The sequence below is a fragment of the Procambarus clarkii genome, chromosome 1, assembly GCF_040958095.1.
Source record: "Procambarus clarkii isolate CNS0578487 chromosome 1, FALCON_Pclarkii_2.0, whole genome shotgun sequence".
NCBI lineage: Eukaryota > Metazoa > Arthropoda > Malacostraca > Decapoda > Cambaridae > Procambarus > Procambarus clarkii.
Window position 1 is genome coordinate 58,820,069 of NC_091150.1, and position 17,410 is coordinate 58,837,478.

Genomic DNA, 17,410 nt, shown 5'->3' on the forward strand with positions numbered 1-17,410 from the left:
TTGGCTCTTCACTAGCCAAGTTCACGTGTCCTCTAGAGCCGGCCACACCGTGCAACGCCATAAAACATAAAAGTTATATCTTCAGACTGAACTTTTAGTCATCCGGGAGCGTACTACGGAACTATCAAGTTCACAACCGCGTACTATCCACTCCTCAATCAATGTCAACCTTGACATGCTAAGGAACACACCTAACGTTTATTACATGTGTCTAAAAATATAAACAAAATCCCTATACTATATCACAGGTTTCCGCTGACTGTACAGCCAAGTGTTCCCACTCACTAGAAGTGTCAATGTTTATATTGGTCCGCCTCTCCTGTGTTCAAACATTCTGAAAAAGTAGCACAACATAATTTTCCATCACCGTTTGTTCTGGGCTTAAAACAATTACACAGGGGCTTCGATTTTGATTACTGACCAATTTAGAGAGTGAAATTTCCCTATATCATTATACCAGAATTATTATTTTAAATCTGTTTTTCAACATTTATAAGGTATTGCAATTCTAAATCTGTTTTTCAACATTCATAAAGTATCGTGATTCTAAATCTGTTTTTCAACATTTAAACAAAAGTGTCCAGATATTCTTTATACAGATGTTCAGAGGCAACTTTGTTTGTATCAATTGTTCATATTGAGTAATCGAGAAAAAAAATCGATGCTGATGGATGTTGAATGTAGTCGCTGACGATGGCGGTGTCGATCTTGCTTCTTCCCATGTGTAGACATCAATACCTGGTCCTCTTGTACTCCCATCCGGTACTCTTGAATGACGACAGAGTGTAGTAGAGCGGAGTGCCAAGTGACAGCTGTAGAATACTGTTACTTCGGCCATTAATCTTGCTCCCGACAGTCCACACGCCTTCGTATCAATCACAGTTCACACGGCAGTCTTGATGTTAAACTTGACGTCGCAGATGACCACAGCAGAGCAGGACTGGATGTACCAACAGTGTCTCTTAGCAGGAGTGGTGTCAGAAGGTCGCAGAGGCGGGTTGCTTGTTTGCAGAACAGGTGAATCTCGTCTTCCATCATTGCTCACGTCATCTCAGGCGTTTCTTGATGTCACCAGGTTACTAGGCCGTAAACACCAACTGTGTATACCCTCGTACCGCCGACTTTAGGCCAAAGGAGACAATTTTGCGACCTTCTATTGGCGAGTCCCGGTACTCTGTAGGGAAACCGTGCCTTCCACCTGTGACCGCCTTAGTTCCGCTTTCTTGTTGCTTCAGACGACGTAATCATTAATCTTCCGGCGAAATTCTTGAGTACTGCTACGCGCTTTCCATTTCTTGACCTCTCCTCCAACACTGCTGGAATGGCTGCAGTCTTGATGACGCAGCAGGTGGGTAGTGGTTCACTTATTTAGAGAAATTAGCCTTTATTCATTTTGCATTCAAATTGTATTGCATAATATTCCTGGTTATAGTATCAAGAGTATTTTAATTATTAGGAGACTTGAGTTAAGTCACCATCAGTGACGTCACAGCCAGGACTAGGCAGTAGCGCGGAAGTGACCTCAGCGACTTGGCGGTCACAGGTCAGAGTTTCCATATTCAGTAATTTCTCAAAAGTCAAATAGCCATTTTGGGATCGGGAATAGCTCTCCCTTAAGATGCTTGTGTAATTTAACTTCAGTTAAAATAATTCAACCAATCTGGATCATTCAGTACAACAGAGGTTAATTGTTATAACTTAAGCCTTGCTAGTAACTTGGTAAAACTTAACGATGCGGAACAATACTCTGCTCTGGGCTCCTGGGGAGAGGAGCATCAGAGAGAGGAGAAACAGTGTGGTTTGAGAAACAACTCGGGCAGGTGGCCTTCCATCTTCGGCCTCCAGACCAGCAGTCCACCGCTGGTTGTCTATAGAAGGTAAAAGTTGGCTCAGAGGTTATAGTTAGGGAATAGTCAACTCATTGCCAGTCAGGGAGTGTTCAAGTCAGGGAATACCATTATTTAGATTTGGTTTTAGTTTTGAATAAATTAATTAGTTATTAATTTGAATTTTCGTTATTTTCCATGTGTGTGTTATATTTATGTGAATTTGTCCTTGTCACGTGGTCCCCACGAGGCCGAGTTGAATTGGGCGCTGATTCTAACACCAAATCGGAATTCATCCTTACCGTTGATTGTTAATTAATTCCACACTTAAGATCCAAGGGTATATGTTACTAGTGGGGATCAAGCCCCAAAGTTATTGATTAGCATGATCGATCCAGACCTCGGTCATTGCTCGGTGTTGCAAGGTCTGGTGGTGGCAGCGTAAAGGCGACCCTAGGGTTTTGCTGGAAGTCTACGTCACGTCATACGGGTTGTAGAATCTCAAGTCGGTAAATCGTCTTGAGACCACGTGGCGTGGGGTCAGCTCAAGTGAAAGTTTTCGGGTCCCTTGGTATAGAGAACAAAAGTAAGAATACGGGTAGAGGGAGAGAAAAAGGCAGGAAAGATCATTCAGAACCCCCCCCCCCCCCCTGTTACAGGAGTGAGCCTGGGGCCAGGGCTGAGCCTGGTGCTAGGCCTGAGCCTTGTGCTAGGCATGAGCCTGGTGCCATGGCTGAGCCTGCTGCCAGGGCTGAGGCTGGTGCCATACCTAAAGCTGGTGCCAGGCCTGAGCCTGATGCCAAGGCTAAGCCTGGTGCCAGGCCATGCCTGGTGCCAGGGCTGAGCCTGGTGCTAAGGCTGAGCCTGGTACAGGGCTGAGCCTGGTGCTAAGGCTGAGCCTGGTACAGGGCTGAGCTTGGTGCCAGGTCTGAGCCTGGTGCCAGGGCTGATCCTGGTGCCAGAACTGAGCCTGGTGCTAGGCACGAGCCTGGTGCTTGGGCTGAGTTTGGTGCCAGTCCTAAGGCTGGTGCCAGGCCTGAGCCTGGTGCCAGGGCTGAGCCTGGTGCCTGGGCTGAGCCTGGTGCCAGACCTGAGGCTGGTGTTAGGCATGAGCCTGGTGCTTGGGCTGAGCCTGGTGCTAGGCATGAGCCTGGTGCCAGGGCTGAGCCTGGTGCTAGGCATGAGCCTGGTGCCAGGGCTGAGCCTGGTGCTAGGCATGAGCCTGGTGCCAGGGCTGAGCCTGGTGCCAGGTTTGAGCCTGGTGCCAGGACTGAGACTGGTGTCAGGGCTGAGCCTGGTCCTAGACCTGAGTCTGGTGCCAGGGCTGAGCCTGGTCCTAGACCTGAGTCTGGTGCCAGGACTGAGCCTGGTGTCAGGGCTGAGCCTGGTCCTAGACCTGAGTCTGGTGCCAGAACTGAGCCTGGTGCCAGGACTGAGCCTGGTGCCAGGACTGAGCCTGGTGCCAGAACTGAGCCTGGTGCCAGAACTGAGCCTGGTGCCAGGACTGAGCCTGGTGCCAGGACTTAGCCTGGTGCCAGGACTGAGCCTGGTGCCAGGACTGAGCCTGGTGCCAGGACTGAACCTGGTGCCAGAACTGAGCCTGGTGCCAGGACTGAGCCTGGTGCCAGGACTTAGCCTGGTGCCAGGACTGAGCCTGGTGCCAGGACTGAGCCTGGTGCCAGGACTGAACCTGGTGCCAGAACTGAGCCTGGTGCCAGGACTGAACCTGGTGTCAGGGCTGAGCCTGGTGCCAGAACTGAGCCTGGTGTCAGGGCTGAGCCTGGTGCCAGAACTGAGCCTGGTGTCAGGGCTGAGCCTGGTGCCAGGACTGAACCTGGTGCCAGGACTGAGCCTGGTGCCAGGACTGAACCTGGTGCCAGGACTGAACCTGGTGCCAGGACTGAACCTGGTGCCAGGACGGAACCTGGTGCCAGAACTGAGCCTGGTGCCAGGGCTGAGCCTGGTGCCTGGACTGAGCCTGGTGCCAGGACTGAGCCTGGTGCCAGGACTGTGCCTGGTGCCAGGACTGAGCCTGGTGCCAGGACTGAGCCTGGTGCCAGGACTGTGCCTGGTGCCAGGACTGAGCCTGGTGCCAGGACTGAGCCTGGTGCCAGGGCTGAGCCTGGTGCCTGGACTGTGCCTGGTGCCAGGACTGAGCCTGGTGCCAGGACTGTGCCTGGTGCCAGGACTGAGCCTGGTGCCAGGACTGAGCCTGGTGCCAGGACTGAGCCTGGTGCCAGGACTGAGCCTGGTGCCAGGACTGAGCCTGGTGCCAGGACTGAGCCTGGTGCCAGGACTGAGCCTGGTGCCAGGACTGTGCCTGGTGCCAGGACTGAGCCTGGTGCCAGGACTGAGCCTGGTGCCAGGACTGAGCCTTGTGCCAGGACTGAGCCTGGTGCCAGGACTGAGCCTGGTGCCAGGACTGAGCCTGGTGCCAGGACTGAGCCTGGTGCCAGGACTGAGCCTGGTGCCAAGACTGAGCCTGGTGCCAGGACTGTGCCTGGTGCCAGGACTGAGCCTGGTGCCAGGACTGAGCCTGGTGCCAGGACTGAGCCTGGTGCCAGGACTGAGCCTGGTGCCAGGACTGAGCCTGGTGCCAGGACTGAGCCTGGTGCCAGGACTGAGCCTGGTGCCAGCTAGGACTGAGCCTGGTGCCAGGACTGAACCTGGTGCCAGAACTGAGCCTGGTGCCAGGACTGAACCTGGTGTCAGGGCTGAGCCTGGTGCCAGAACTGAGCCTGGTGTCAGGGCTGAGCCTGGTGCCAGAACTGAGCCTGGTGTCAGGGCTGAGCCTGGTGCCAGAACTGAGCCTGGTGTCAGGGCTGAGCCTGGTGCCAGAACTGAGCCTGGTGTCAGGGCTGAGCCTGGTGCCAGGACTGAACCTGGTGCCAGGACTGAACCTGGTGCCAGGACTGAACCTGGTGCCAGGACGGAACCTGGTGCCAGAACTGAGCCTGGTGCCAGGGCTGAGCCTGGTGCCTGGACTGAGCCTGGTGCCAGGACTGAGCCTGGTGCCAGGACTGTGCCTGGTGCCAGGACTGAGCCTGGTGCCAGGACTGAGCCTGGTGCCAGGACTGTGCCTGGTGCCAGGACTGAGCCTGGTGCCAGGACTGAGCCTGGTGCCAGGGCTGAGCCTGGTGCCTGGACTGTGCCTGGTGCCAGGACTGAGCCTGGTGCCAGGACTGTGCCTGGTGCCAGGACTGAGCCTGGTGCCAGGACTGAGCCTGGTGCCAGGACTGAGCCTGGTGCCAGGACTGAGCCTGGTGCCAGGACTGAGCCTGGTGCCAGGACTGAGCCTGGTGCCAGGACTGAGCCTGGTGCCAGGACTGAGCCTGGTGCCAGGACTGTGCCTGGTGCCAGGACTGAGCCTGGTGCCAGGACTGAGCCTGGTGCCAGGACTGAGCCTGGTGCCAGGACTGAGCCTGGTGCCAGGACTGAGCCTGGTGCCAGGACTGAGCCTGGTGCCAGGACTGAGCCTGGTGCCAGGACTGAGCCTGGTGCCAAGACTGAGCCTGGTGCCAGGACTGTGCCTGGTGCCAGGACTGAGCCTGGTGCCAGGACTGAGCCTGGTGCCAGGACTGAGCCTGGTGCCAGGACTGAGCCTGGTGCCAGGACTGAGCCTGGTGCCAGGACTGAGCCTGGTGCCAGCTAGGACTGAGCCTGGTGCCAGGACTGAGCCTGGTGCCAGGACTGAGCCTGGTGCCAGGACTGAGCCTGGTGCCAGGACTGAGCCTGGTGCCAGGACTGAGCCTGGTGCCAGGACTGAGCTTGGTGCCAGGACTGAGCCTGGTGCCAGGACTGAGCCTGGTGCCAGGACTGTGCCTGGTATGGGATTATACGCAATAGTACGAAATTTTCAAACATGAAAATTGGATGTGTAATAAATTCAAATGAAGGTTGTCAAACGCCACATGAAGACCTAAATAGACTTCTACATTTTACTGAATGTGATCCAATACTCTTCAGTGATGACAAGTTGGAGTTCTCAGCCTTGGACATGAAACCTATGGGTACCACATATCAGCTAAACGACTCAGAGATTCACAAGTTCGAGAATGAATCTAAAATCAAGGTAACAAGTACAATACATTTAAAGATAACGGAACCTTCTGTTGGAATCAGCCACTTAGATTTACCGGTACAACAGCATCCTCGCTTCTTTCTGGGTCGACGTTCGATCCCCTATGGTCCAAGGGAATGGGAACCGTTCCTTGGCCCCTTCCTCATATACCAGCTCCTTGTCCTCTCACCTCTTCCAGGTGCTGCATAGTCAGACGAACTCTGTGCTGCCTCATGACCTTGTTACCTTACCTCTGTGCTGCCTCATGACCTCGTTACCTTACCTCTGTGCTGCCTCATGACCTCGTTACCTTACCTCTGTGCTGCCTCATGACCTCGTTACCTTACCTCTGTGCTGCCTCATGACCGCGTTACCTTACCTCTGTGCTGCCTCATGACCTCGTTACCTTACCTCTGTGCTGCCTCATGACCGCGTTACCTTACCTCTGTGCTGCCTCATGACCGCGTTACCTTACCTCTGTGCTGCCTCATGACCTCGTTACCTTACCTCTGTGCTGCCTCATGACCTCGTTACCTTACCTCTGTGCTGCCTCATGACATCGTTACCTTACCTCTGTGCTGCCTCATGACCTCGTTACCTTACCTCTGTGCTGCCTCATGACCGCGTTACCTTACCTCTGTGCTGCCTCATGACCTCGTTACCTTACCTCTGTGCTGCCTCATGACCGCGTTACCTTACCTCTGTGCTGCCTCATGACCACGTTACCTTACCTCTGTGCTGCCTCATGACCGCGTTACCTTACCTCTGTGCTGCCTCATGACCTCGTTACCTTACCTCTGTGCTGCCTCATGACCTCGTTACCTTACCTCTGTGCTGCCTCATGATCACGTTACCTTACCTCTGTGCTGCCTCATGACCGCGTTACCTTACCTCTGTGCTGCCTCATGACCGCGTTACCTTACCTCTGTGCTGCCTCATGACCTCGTTACCTTACCTCTGTGCTGCCTCATGACCTCGTTACCTTACCTCTGTGCTGCCTCATGACCGCGTTACCTTACCTCTGTGCTGCCTCATGACCGCGTTACCTTACCTCTGTGCTGCCTCATGACCTCGTTACCTTACCTCTGTGCTGCCTCATGACCTCGTTACCTTACCTCTGTGCTGCCTCATGACCTCGTTACCTTACCTCTGTGCTGCCTCATGACCTCGTTACCTTACCTCTGTGCTGCCTCATGACCGCGTTACCTTACCTCTGTGCTGCCTCATGACCTCGTTACCTTACCTCTGTGCTGCCTCATGACCTCGTTACCTTACCTCTGTGCTGCCTCATGACATCGTTACCTTACCTCTGCGAAGAGTGATCAAAACATCGTAACTTACGCTGTCTCTTAAGACGTCGAGTGAGGGAACTTGTATGATGACATGAAGGAGTTTAACACATTACTCTAACACTATCAATATTGATCATCTGTTGCTTACACGTCACTGTGGGATGTTGAGCCCGGTGAGTACGGTGAACTGGCCCTGGTGGGTGACTGGTCTGCCTCCAGTACGGTGAACTGGCCCGGTGGGTGACTGGTCTGCCTCCAGTACGGTGAACTGGCCCGGTGGGTGACTGGTCTGCCTCCAGTACGGTGAACTGGCCCGGTGGGTGACTGGTCTGCCTCCAGTACGGTGAACTGGCCCTGGTGGGTGACTGGTCTGCCTCCAGTACGGTGAACTGGCCCGGTGGGTGACTGACCTGCCTCCAGTACGGTGAACTGGCCCGGTGGGTGACTGGTCTGCCTCCAGTACGGTGAACTGGCCCGGTGGGTGACTGGTCTGCCTCCAGTACGGTGAACTGGCCCTGGTGGGTGACTGGTCTGCCTCCAGTACGGTGAACTGGCCCGGTGGGTGACTGACCTGCCTCCAGTACGGTGAACTGGCCCGGTGGGTGACTGACCTGCCTCCAGTACGGTGAACTGGCCCTGGTGGGTGACTGATCTGCCTTCAGTACGGTGAACTGGCCCGGTGGGTGACTGGTCTGCCTCCAGTACGGTGAACTGGCCCTGGTGGGTGACTGGTCTGCCTCCAGTACGGTGAACTGGCCCGGTGGGTGACTGACCTGCCTTCAGTACGGTGAACTGGCCCGGTGGGTGACTGACCTGCCTTCAGTACGGTGAACTGGCCCGGTGGGTGACTGACCTGCCTTCAGTACGGTGAACTGGCCCGGTGGGTGACTGATCTGCCTCCAGTACGGTGAACTGGCCCGGTGGGTGACTGACCTGCCTTCAGTACGGTGAACTGGCCCGGTGGGTGACTGACCCACCTCCAGTACGGTGAACTGGCCCGGTGGGTGACTGACCTGCCTCCAGTACGGTGAACTGGCCCTGGTGGGTGACTGGTCTGCCTCCATTACGGTGAACTGGCCCGGTGGGTGACTGACCTGCCTCCAGTACGGTGAACTGGCCCTGGTGGGTGACTGATCTGCCTCCAGTACGGTGAACTGGCCCGGTGGGTGACTGACCTGCCTCCAGTACGGTGAACTGGCAGGGGTCAGCCTGGGTGCCGACGGTGTTGGTGGCCCAGCAGGAGAGCACACCGTAGTCCCGGGACGACCTGCCGGAAGGCAACTATCAGCACACGCCGCCACACCAATAGCACTGGTAATGGGTCAGGATAAAGATTTGGGATGGGACGGGGGAAAGGAATGGTGCCCAACCACTTGGACGGTCGGGGATTGAACGCCGACCTGTATTACGCAAGACCGTCGTTCTAGCGTCCAGTCCAAGTGGTTGGGAGCGACCTGCCGAAAGGGACACTACTGTTTACCATGATGATTGATGCACGACAGTGAAGGATGTTAATGTTAAATGTGGGCTAGTGTTTGTTAATGTCCAGAGTGTCCTAGAGTTTGTTTGTCCAGAGTGGCCAAGAGTTTGTTAATGTCCAGAGTGTCCTAGAGTTTGTTTGTCCAGAGTGGCCAAGAGTTTGTTAATGTCCAGAGTGTCCTAGAGTTTGTTAATGTCCAGAGTGTCCTAGAGTTTGTTAATGTCCAGAGTGTCCTAGAGTTTGTTAATGTCCAGAGTGTCCTAGAGTTTGTTAATGTCCAGAGTGTCCTAGAGTTTGTTAATGTCCAGAGTGGCCTAGAGTTTGTTTGTCCAGAGTGTCCTAGAGTTTGTTAATGTCCAGAGGGGCCTAGAGTTTGTTAATGTCCAGAGTGTCCTAGAGTTTGTTAATGTCCAGAGTGTCCTAGAGTTTGTTTGTCCAGAGTGGCCTAGAGTTTGTTAATGTCCAGAGTGGCCTAGAGTTTGTTAATGTCCAGAGTGTCCTAGAGTTTGTTAATGTCCAGAGTGGCCTAGAGTTTGTTAATGTCCAGAGTGTCCTAGAGTTTGTTAATGTCCAGAGTGGCCAAGAGTTTGTTAATGTCCTGAGTGGCCAAGAGTTTGTTAATGTCCAGAGTGGCCTAGAGTTTGTTAATGTCCAGAGGGGCCTAGAGTTTGTTTGTCCAGAGTGTCCTAGAGTTTGTTAATGTCCAGAGTGGCCTAGAGTTTGTTAATGTCCAGAGTGGCCAAGAGTTTGTTAATGTCCTGAGTGGCCAAGAGTTTGTTAATGTCCAGAGTGAATGTATAGCTTGTCATAGTGTAAAGTGCATTTAGAGGTTGTAAAGTTCACAGTTGTTATTCAAAGGAGAGTGCAATGATGACTGCAAGAGAGTGGGAGAGTGTAACAGTGACTGTAGGAGGGTGGGAGCGTAACAGTGACTGTAGGAGGGAGGGAGTGTGACAGTGACTGTAGGAGGGTGGGAGAGTGTAACAGTGACTGTAGGAGAGTGGGAGAGTGTAACAGTGACTGTAGGAGGGTGGGAGAGTGTAACAGTGACTGTAGGAGGGTGGGAGAGTGTAACAGTGACTGTAGGAGGGTGGGAGAGTGTAACAGTGACTGTAGGAGGGTGGGAGAGTGTAACAGTGACTGTAGGAGGGTGGGAGAGTGTAACAGTGACTGTAGGAGGGTGGGAGAGTGTGACAGTGACTGTAGGAGGGTGGGAGAGTGTAACAGTGACTGTAGGATGGTGGGAGAGTGTAACAGTGACTGTAGGACTGTGGGAGAGTGTAACAGTGACTGTAGGAGGGTGGGAGAGTGTAACAGTGACTGTAGGAGGGTGGGAGAGTGTAACAGTGACTGTACGAGGGTGGGAGAGTGTAACAGTGACTGTAGGAGGGTGGGAGTGTGACAGTGACTGTAGGAGGGTGGGAGAGTGTAACAGTGACTGTAGGAGGGTGGGAGAGTGTAACAGTGACTGTAGGAGGGTGGGAGAGTGTAACAGTGACTGTAGGAGGGTGGGAGAGTGTAACAGTGACTGTAGGAGGGTGGGAGAGTGTAACAGTGACTGTAGGAGGGTGGGAGTGTGACTGTAGGAGGGTGGGAGAGTGTAACAGTGACTGTAGGAGGGTGGGAGTGTGACAGTGACTGTAGGAAGGTGGGAGAGTGTAACAGTGAATGTGGGAGGGTGGGAGAGTGTAACAGTGACTGTAGGAGGGTGGGAGAGTGTAACAGTGACTGTAGGAGGGTGGGAGAGTATAACAGTGACTGTAGGAGGGTGGGAGAGTGTAACAGTGACTGTAGGAGGGTGGGAGTGTGACAGTGACTGTAGGAGGGTGGGAGAGTGTAACAGTGACTGTAGGAGGGTGGGAGTGTACCAGTGACTGTAGAAGGGTGGGAGAGTGTAACAGTGACTGTAGGAGGGTGGGAGAGTGTAACAGTGACTGTAGGAGGGTGGGAGAGTGTAACAGTGACTGTAGGACGGTGGGAGAGTGTAACAGTGACTGTAGGAGGGTGGGAGTGTAACAGTGACTGTAGGAGGGTGGGAGTGTAACAGTGACTGTAGGAGGGTGGGAGAGTGTAACAGTGACTGTAGGAGAGTGGGAGAGTGTAACAGTGACTGTAGGAGGGTGGGAGAGTGTAACAGTGACTGTAGGAGAGTGGGAGAGTGTAACAGTGACTGTAGGAGGGTGGGAGAGTGTAACAGTGACTGTAGGAGGGGGGGAGAGTGTAACAGTGACTGTAGGAGGGTGGGAGTGTGACAGTGACTGTAGGAGGGTGGGAGAGTGTAACAGTGACTGTAGGAGGGTGCGAGAGTGTAACAGTGACTGTAGGAGGGTGGGAGAGTGTAACAGTGACTGTAGGAGGGTGGGAGAGTGTAACACTGACTGTAGGAGGGTGGGAGAGTGTAACAGTGACTGTGGGAGGGTGGGAGAGTGTAACAGTGACTGTAGGAGGGTGGGAGAGTGTAACAGTGACTGTAGGAGGGTGGGAGAGTGTAACAGTGACTGTAGGAGGGTGGGAGACTGTAACAGTGACTGTAGGAGGGTGGGAGTGTGACAGTGACTGTAGGAGGGTGGGAGAGTGTAACAGTGACTGTAGGAGGGTGAAAGTGTAACAGTGACTGTAGAAGGGTGTGAGAGTGTAACAGTGACTGTAGGAGGGTGGGAGAGTGTAACAGTGACTGTAGGAGGGTGGGAGAGTGTAACAGTGACTGTAGGAGGGTGGGAGAGTGTAACAGTAACTGTAGGAGGGTGGGAGTGTGACAGTGACTGTAGGAGGGTGGGAGAGTGTAACAGTGACTGTAGGAGGGTGGGAGTGTAACAGTGACTGTAGAAGGGTGGGAGCGTGTAACAGTGACTGTAGGAGGGTGGGAGAGTGTAACAGTGACTGTAGGAGGGTGGGAGTGTGACAGTGACTGTAGGAGGGTGGGAGAGTGTAACAGTGACTGTTGGAGGGTGGGAGAGTGTAACAGTGACTGTAGGAGGGTGGGAGAGTGTAACAGTGACTGTAGGAAGGTGGGAGAGTGTGACAGTGACTGAAGGAGGGTGGGAGTGTGACAGTGACTGTAGGAGGGTGGGAGAGTGTAACAGTGACTGTTGGAGGGTGGGAGAGTGTAACAGTGACTGTAGGAGGGTGGGAGAGTGTAACAGTGACTGTAGGAAGGTGGGAGAGTGTGACAGTGACTGAAGGAGGGTGGGAGTGTGACAGTGACTGTAGGAGGGTGGGAGAGTGTAACAGTGACTGTAGGAGGGTGGGAGAGTGTAACAGGGACTGTAGGAGAGTGGGAGAGTGTAACAGTGACTGTAGGAGGGTGGGAGAGTGTAACATTGACTGTAGGAGGGTGGGAGAGTGTAACAGTGACTGTAGGAGGGTGGGAGAGTGTATCAGTGACTGTAGGAGGGTGGGAGAGTGTAACAGTGACTGTAGGAGGGTGGGAGTGTGACAGTGACTGTAGGAGGGTGGGAGAGTGTAAAAGTGACTGTAGGAGGGTGGGAGTGTGACAGTGACTGTAGGAGGGTGGGAGAGTGTAACAGTGACTGTGGGAGGGTGGGAGAGTGTAACAGTGACTGTAGGAGGGTGGGAGAGTGTAACAGTGACTGTAGGAGGGTGGGAGAGTGTAACAGTGACTGTAGGAGGGTGGGAGAGTGTAACAGTGACTGTAGGAGGGTGGGAGTGTGACAGTGACTGTAGGAGGGTGGGAGAGTGTAACAGTGACTGTAGGAGGGTGGGAGTGTAACAGTGACTGTAGAAGGGTGGGAGAGTGTAACAGTGACTGTAGGAGGGTGGGAGAGTGTAACAGTGACTGTCGGAGGGTAGGAGAGTGTAACAGTGACTGTAGGAGGGTGGGAGAGTGTAACAGTGACTGTATGAGGGTGGGAGTGTGACAGTGACTGTAGGAGGGTGGAAGAGTGTAACAGTGACTGTAGGAGGGTTGGAGTGTAACAGTGACTGTAGAAGGGTGGGAGAGTGTAACAGTGACTCTAGGAGGGTGGGAGAGTGTAGCAGTGACTGTAGGAGGGTGGCAGTGTGACAGTGACTGTAGGAGGGTGGGAGAGTGTAACAGTGACTGTAGGAGGGTGGGAGAGTGTAACAGTGACTGTAGGAGGGTGGGAGAGTGTAACAGTGACTGTAGGAAGGTGGGAGAGTGTGACAGTGACTGAAGGAGGGTGGGAGTGTGACAGTGACTGTAGGAGGGTGGGAGAGTGTAACAGTGACTGTAGGAGGGTGTGAGAGTGTAACTGTGACTGTAGGAGGGTGGGAGAGTGTAACAGTGACTGTAGGAGGGTGGGAGAGTGTAACAGTGACTGTAGGAGGGTGTGAGTGTAACAGTGACTGTAGAAGGGTGGTAGAGTGTAACAGTGACTGTAGGAGGGTGAGAGAGTGTAACAGTGACTGTAGGAGGATGGGAGAGTGTAACAGTGACTGTAGGAGAGTTGGAGAGTGTAACAGTGACTGTAGAAGGGTGGGAGAGTGTAACAGTGACTGTAGGAGGGTGGGAGAGTGTAACAGTGACTGTAGGAGGGTGGGAGAGTGTAACAGTGACTGTAGGAGGGTGGGAGAGTGTAACAGTGACTGTAGGAGGGTGGGAGAGTGTAACAGTGACTGTAGGAGGGTGAGAGAGTGTAACAGTGACTGTAGGAGGGTGGGAGAGTGTAACAGTGACTGTAGGAGGGTGGGAGAGTGTAACAGTGACTGTATATGGGTGGGAGAGTGTAACAGTGACTGTAGGAGGGTGGGAGTGTAACAGTGACTGTAGGAGGGTGGGAGTGTAACAGTGACTGTAGGAGGGTGGGAGAGTGTAACAGGGACTGTAGGAGAGTGGGAGAGTGTAACAGTGACTGTAGGAGGGTGGGAGAGTGTAACAGTGACTGTAGGAGGGTGGGAGAGTGTAACAGTGACTGTAGGAGGGTGGGAGAGTGTATCAGTGACTGTAGGAGGGTGGGAGAGTGTAACAGTGACTGTAGGAGGGTGGGAGTGTGACAGTGACTGTAGGAGGGTGGGAGAGTGTAACAGTGACTGTAGGAGGGTGGGAGAGTGTAACAGTGACTGTAGGAGGGTGGGAGAGTGTAACAGTGACTGTAGGAGGGTGGGAGAGTGTAACAGTGACTGTAGGAGGGTGGGAGAGTGTAACAGTGACTGTAGGAGGGTGGGAGTGTGACAGTGACTGTAGGAGGGTGGGAGAGTGTAACAGTGACTGTAGGACGGTGGGAGTGTGACAGTGACTGTAGGAGGGTGGGAGAGTGTAACAGTGACTGTGGGAGGGTGGGAGAGTGTAACAGTGACTGTAGGAGGGTGGGAGAGTGTAACAGTGACTGTAGGAGGGTGGGAGAGTGTAACAGTGACTGTAGGAGGGTGGGAGAGTGTAACAGTGACTGTAGGAGGGTGGGAGTGTGACAGTGACTGTAGGAGGGTGGGAGAGTGTAACAGTGACTGTAGGAGGGTGGGAGTGTAACAGTGACTGTAGAAGGGTGGGAGAGTGTAACAGTGACTGTAGGAGGGTGGGAGAGTGTAACAGTGACTGTCGGAGGGTGGGAGAGTGTAACAGTGACTGTAGGAGGGTGGGAGAGTGTAACAGTGACTGTAGGAGGGTGGGAGTGTGACAGTGACTGTAGGAGGGTGGGAGAGTGTAACAGTGACTGTAGGAGGGTTGGAGTGTAACAGTGACTGTAGAAAGGCGGGAGAGTGTAACAGTGACTGTAGGAGGGTGGGAGAGTGTAGCAGTGACTGTAGGAGGGTGGCAGTGTGACAGTGACTGTAGGAGGGTGGGAGAGTGTAACAGTGACTGTAGGAGGGTGGGAGAGTGTAACAGTGACTGTAGGAGGGTGGGAGAGTGTAACAGTGACTGTAGGAGGGTGGGAGAGTATGACAGTGACTGAAGGAGGGTGGGAGTGTGACAGTGACTGTAGGAGGGTGGGAGAGTGTAACAGTGACTGTAGGAGGGTGTGAGAGTGTAACAGTGACTGTAGGAGGGTGGGAGAGTGTTACAGTGACTGTAGGAGGGTGGGAGAGTGTAACAGTGACTGTAGGAGGGTGTGAGAGTGTAACAGTGACTGTAGAAGGGTGGGAGAGTGTAACAGTGACTGTAGGAGGGTGGGAGAGTGTGACATTGACTGTAGGAGGGTGGGAGAGTGTAACAGTGACTGTAGGAGGGTGGGAGAGTGTAACAGTGACTGTAAGAGGGTGGGAGTGTGACAGTGACTGTAGGAGGGTGGGAGAGTGTAACAGTGACTGTAGGAGGGTGGGAAAGTATAACAGTGACTGAAGGAGGGTGGGAGTGTGACAGTGAATGTAGGAGGGTGGGATAGTGTAACAGTGACTGTAGGAGGGTGGGAGAGTGTAACAGTTACTGTAGGAGGGTGGGAGAGTGTAACAGTGACTGTAGGAGGGTGGGAGAGTGTAACAGTGACTGTAGGAGGGTGGGAGAGTGTAACAGTGACTGTAGGAGGGTGGGAGAGTGTAACAGTGACTGTAGGAGGGTGAGAGAGTGTAACAGTGACTGTAGGAGGGTGGGAGAGTGTAACAGTGACTGTAGGAGGGTGGGAGAGTGTAACAGTGACTGTATGTGGGTGGGAGAGTGTAACAGTGACTGTAGGAGGGTGGGAGTGTAACAGTGACTGTAGGAGTGTGGGAGTGTAACAGTGACTGTAGGAGGGTGGGAGAGTGTAACAGGGACTGTAGGAGAGTGGGAGAGTGTAACAGTGACTGTAGGAGGGTGGGAGAGTGTAACAGTGACTGCAGGATGGTGGGAGAGTGTAACAGTGACTGTAGGAGGGTGGGAGAGTGTATCAGTGACTGTAGGAGGGTGGGAGAGTGTAACAGTGACTGTAGGAGGGTGGGAGTGTGACAGTGACTGTAGGAGGGTGGGAGAGTGTAACAGTGACTGTAGGAGGGTGGGAGAGTGTAACAGTGACTGTAGGAGGGTGGGAGAGTGTAACAGTGACTGTAGGAGGGTGGGAGAGTGTAACAGTGACTGTAGGAGGGTGGGAGAGCGTAACAGTGACTGTAGGAGGGTGGGAGTGTGACAGTGACTGTAGGAGGGTGGGAGAGTGTAACAGTGACCGTAGGACGGTGGGAGTGTGACAGTGACTGTAGGAGGGTGGGAGAGTGTAACAGTGACTGTGGGTGGGTGGGAGAGTGTAACAGTGACTGTAGGAGGGTGGGAGAGTGTAACAGTGACTGTAGGAGGATGGGAGAGTGTAACAGTGACTGTAGGAGGGTGGGAGAGTGTAACAGTGACTGTAGGAGGGTGGGAGTGTGACAGTGACTGTAGGAGGGTGGGAGAGTGTAACAGTGACTGTAGGAGGGTGGGAGTGTAACAGTGACTGTAGAAGGGTGGGAGAGTGTAACAGTGACTGTAGGAGGGTGGGAGAGTGTAACAGTGACTGTCGGAGGGTGGGAGAGTGTAACAGTGACTGTAGGAGGGTGGGAGAGTGTAACAGTGACTGTAGGAGGGTGGGAGTGTGACAGTGACTGTAGGAGGGTGGGAGAGTGTAACAGTGACTGAAGGAGGGATGGAGTGTAACAGTGACTGTAGAAGGGTGGGAGAGTGTAACAGTGACTGTAGGAGGGTGGGAGAGTGTAACAGTGACTGTAGGAGGGTGGGAGAGTGTAACAGTGACTGTAGGAGGGTGTGAGAGTGTAACAGTGACTGTAGGAGGGTGGGAGAGTGTAACAGTGACTGTAGGAGGGTGGGAGAGTGTAACAGTGACTGTAGGAGGGTGTGAGAGTGTAACAGTGACTGTAGAAGGGTGGGAGAGTGTAACAGTGACTGTAGGAGGGTGCGACAGTGTAACAGTGACTGTAGGAGGGTGTGAGAGTGTAACAGTGACTGTAGGAGGGTGGGAGAGTGTAACAGTGACTGTAGGAGGGTGGGAGAGTGTAACAGTGACTGTAGGAGGGTGTGAGAGTGTAACAGTGACTGTAGAAGGGTGGGAGAGTGTAACAGTGACTGTAGGAGGGTGCGAGAGTGTAACAGTGACTGTAGGAGGATGGGAGAGTGTAACAGTGACTGTAGGAGGGTGGGAGAGTGTAACAGTGACTGTAGGAGGGTGGGAGTGTGGCAGAGACTGTAGGAGGGTGGGAGAGTGTAACAGTGACTGTAGGAGGGTGGGAGAGTATAACAGTGACTGTAGGAGGGTGGGAGTGTGACAGTGACTGTAGGAGGGTGGGAGAGTGTAACAGTGACTGTAGGAGGGTGGGAGAGTGTGACAGTGACTGTAGGAGGGTGGGAGAGTGTAACAGTGACTGTAGGAGGGTGGGAGAGTGTAACAGTGACTGTAAGAGGGTGGGAGTGTGACAGTGACTGTAGGAGGGTGGGAGAGTGTAACAGTGACTGTAGGAGGGTGGGAGAGTATAACAGTGACTGAAGGAGGGTGGGAGTGTGACAGTGACTGTAGGAGGGTGGGAGAGTGTAACAGTGACTGTAGGAGGGTGTGAGAGTGTAACAGTGACTGTAGGAGGGTGGGAGAGTGTAACAGTAACTGTAGGAGGGTGGGAGAGTGTAACAGTGACTGTAGGAGGGTGTGAGAGTGTAACAGTGACTGTAGAAGGGTGGGAGAGTGTAACAGTGACTGTAGGAGGGTGGGAGAGTGTGAGAGTGACTGAAGGAGGGTGGGAGTGTGAGAGTGACTGTAGGAGGGTGGGAGAGTGTAACAGTGACTGTAGGAGGGTGTGAGAGTGTAACAGTGACTGTAGGAGGGTGGGAGAGTGTAACAGTGACTGTAGGAGGGTGGGAGAGTGTAACAGTGACTGTAGGAGG

At 53.7% G+C, this 17,410-nt stretch overlaps 1 protein-coding gene across 1 annotated transcript in view; it reads right to left on the reverse strand.

Moving 5' to 3' along the window:
• Window positions 1-17,410, reverse strand: part of LOC123755425 (synaptogenesis protein syg-2) — a 773,573-nt gene that overhangs the window by 107,341 nt on the left and 648,822 nt on the right. Inside the window, exon 9 of the mRNA XM_069312426.1 lies at window positions 8,354-8,445. Coding sequence (XP_069168527.1) covers window positions 8,354-8,445 — 92 coding nt within the window. The remainder of the gene's footprint in view (window positions 1-8,353; window positions 8,446-17,410) is intronic.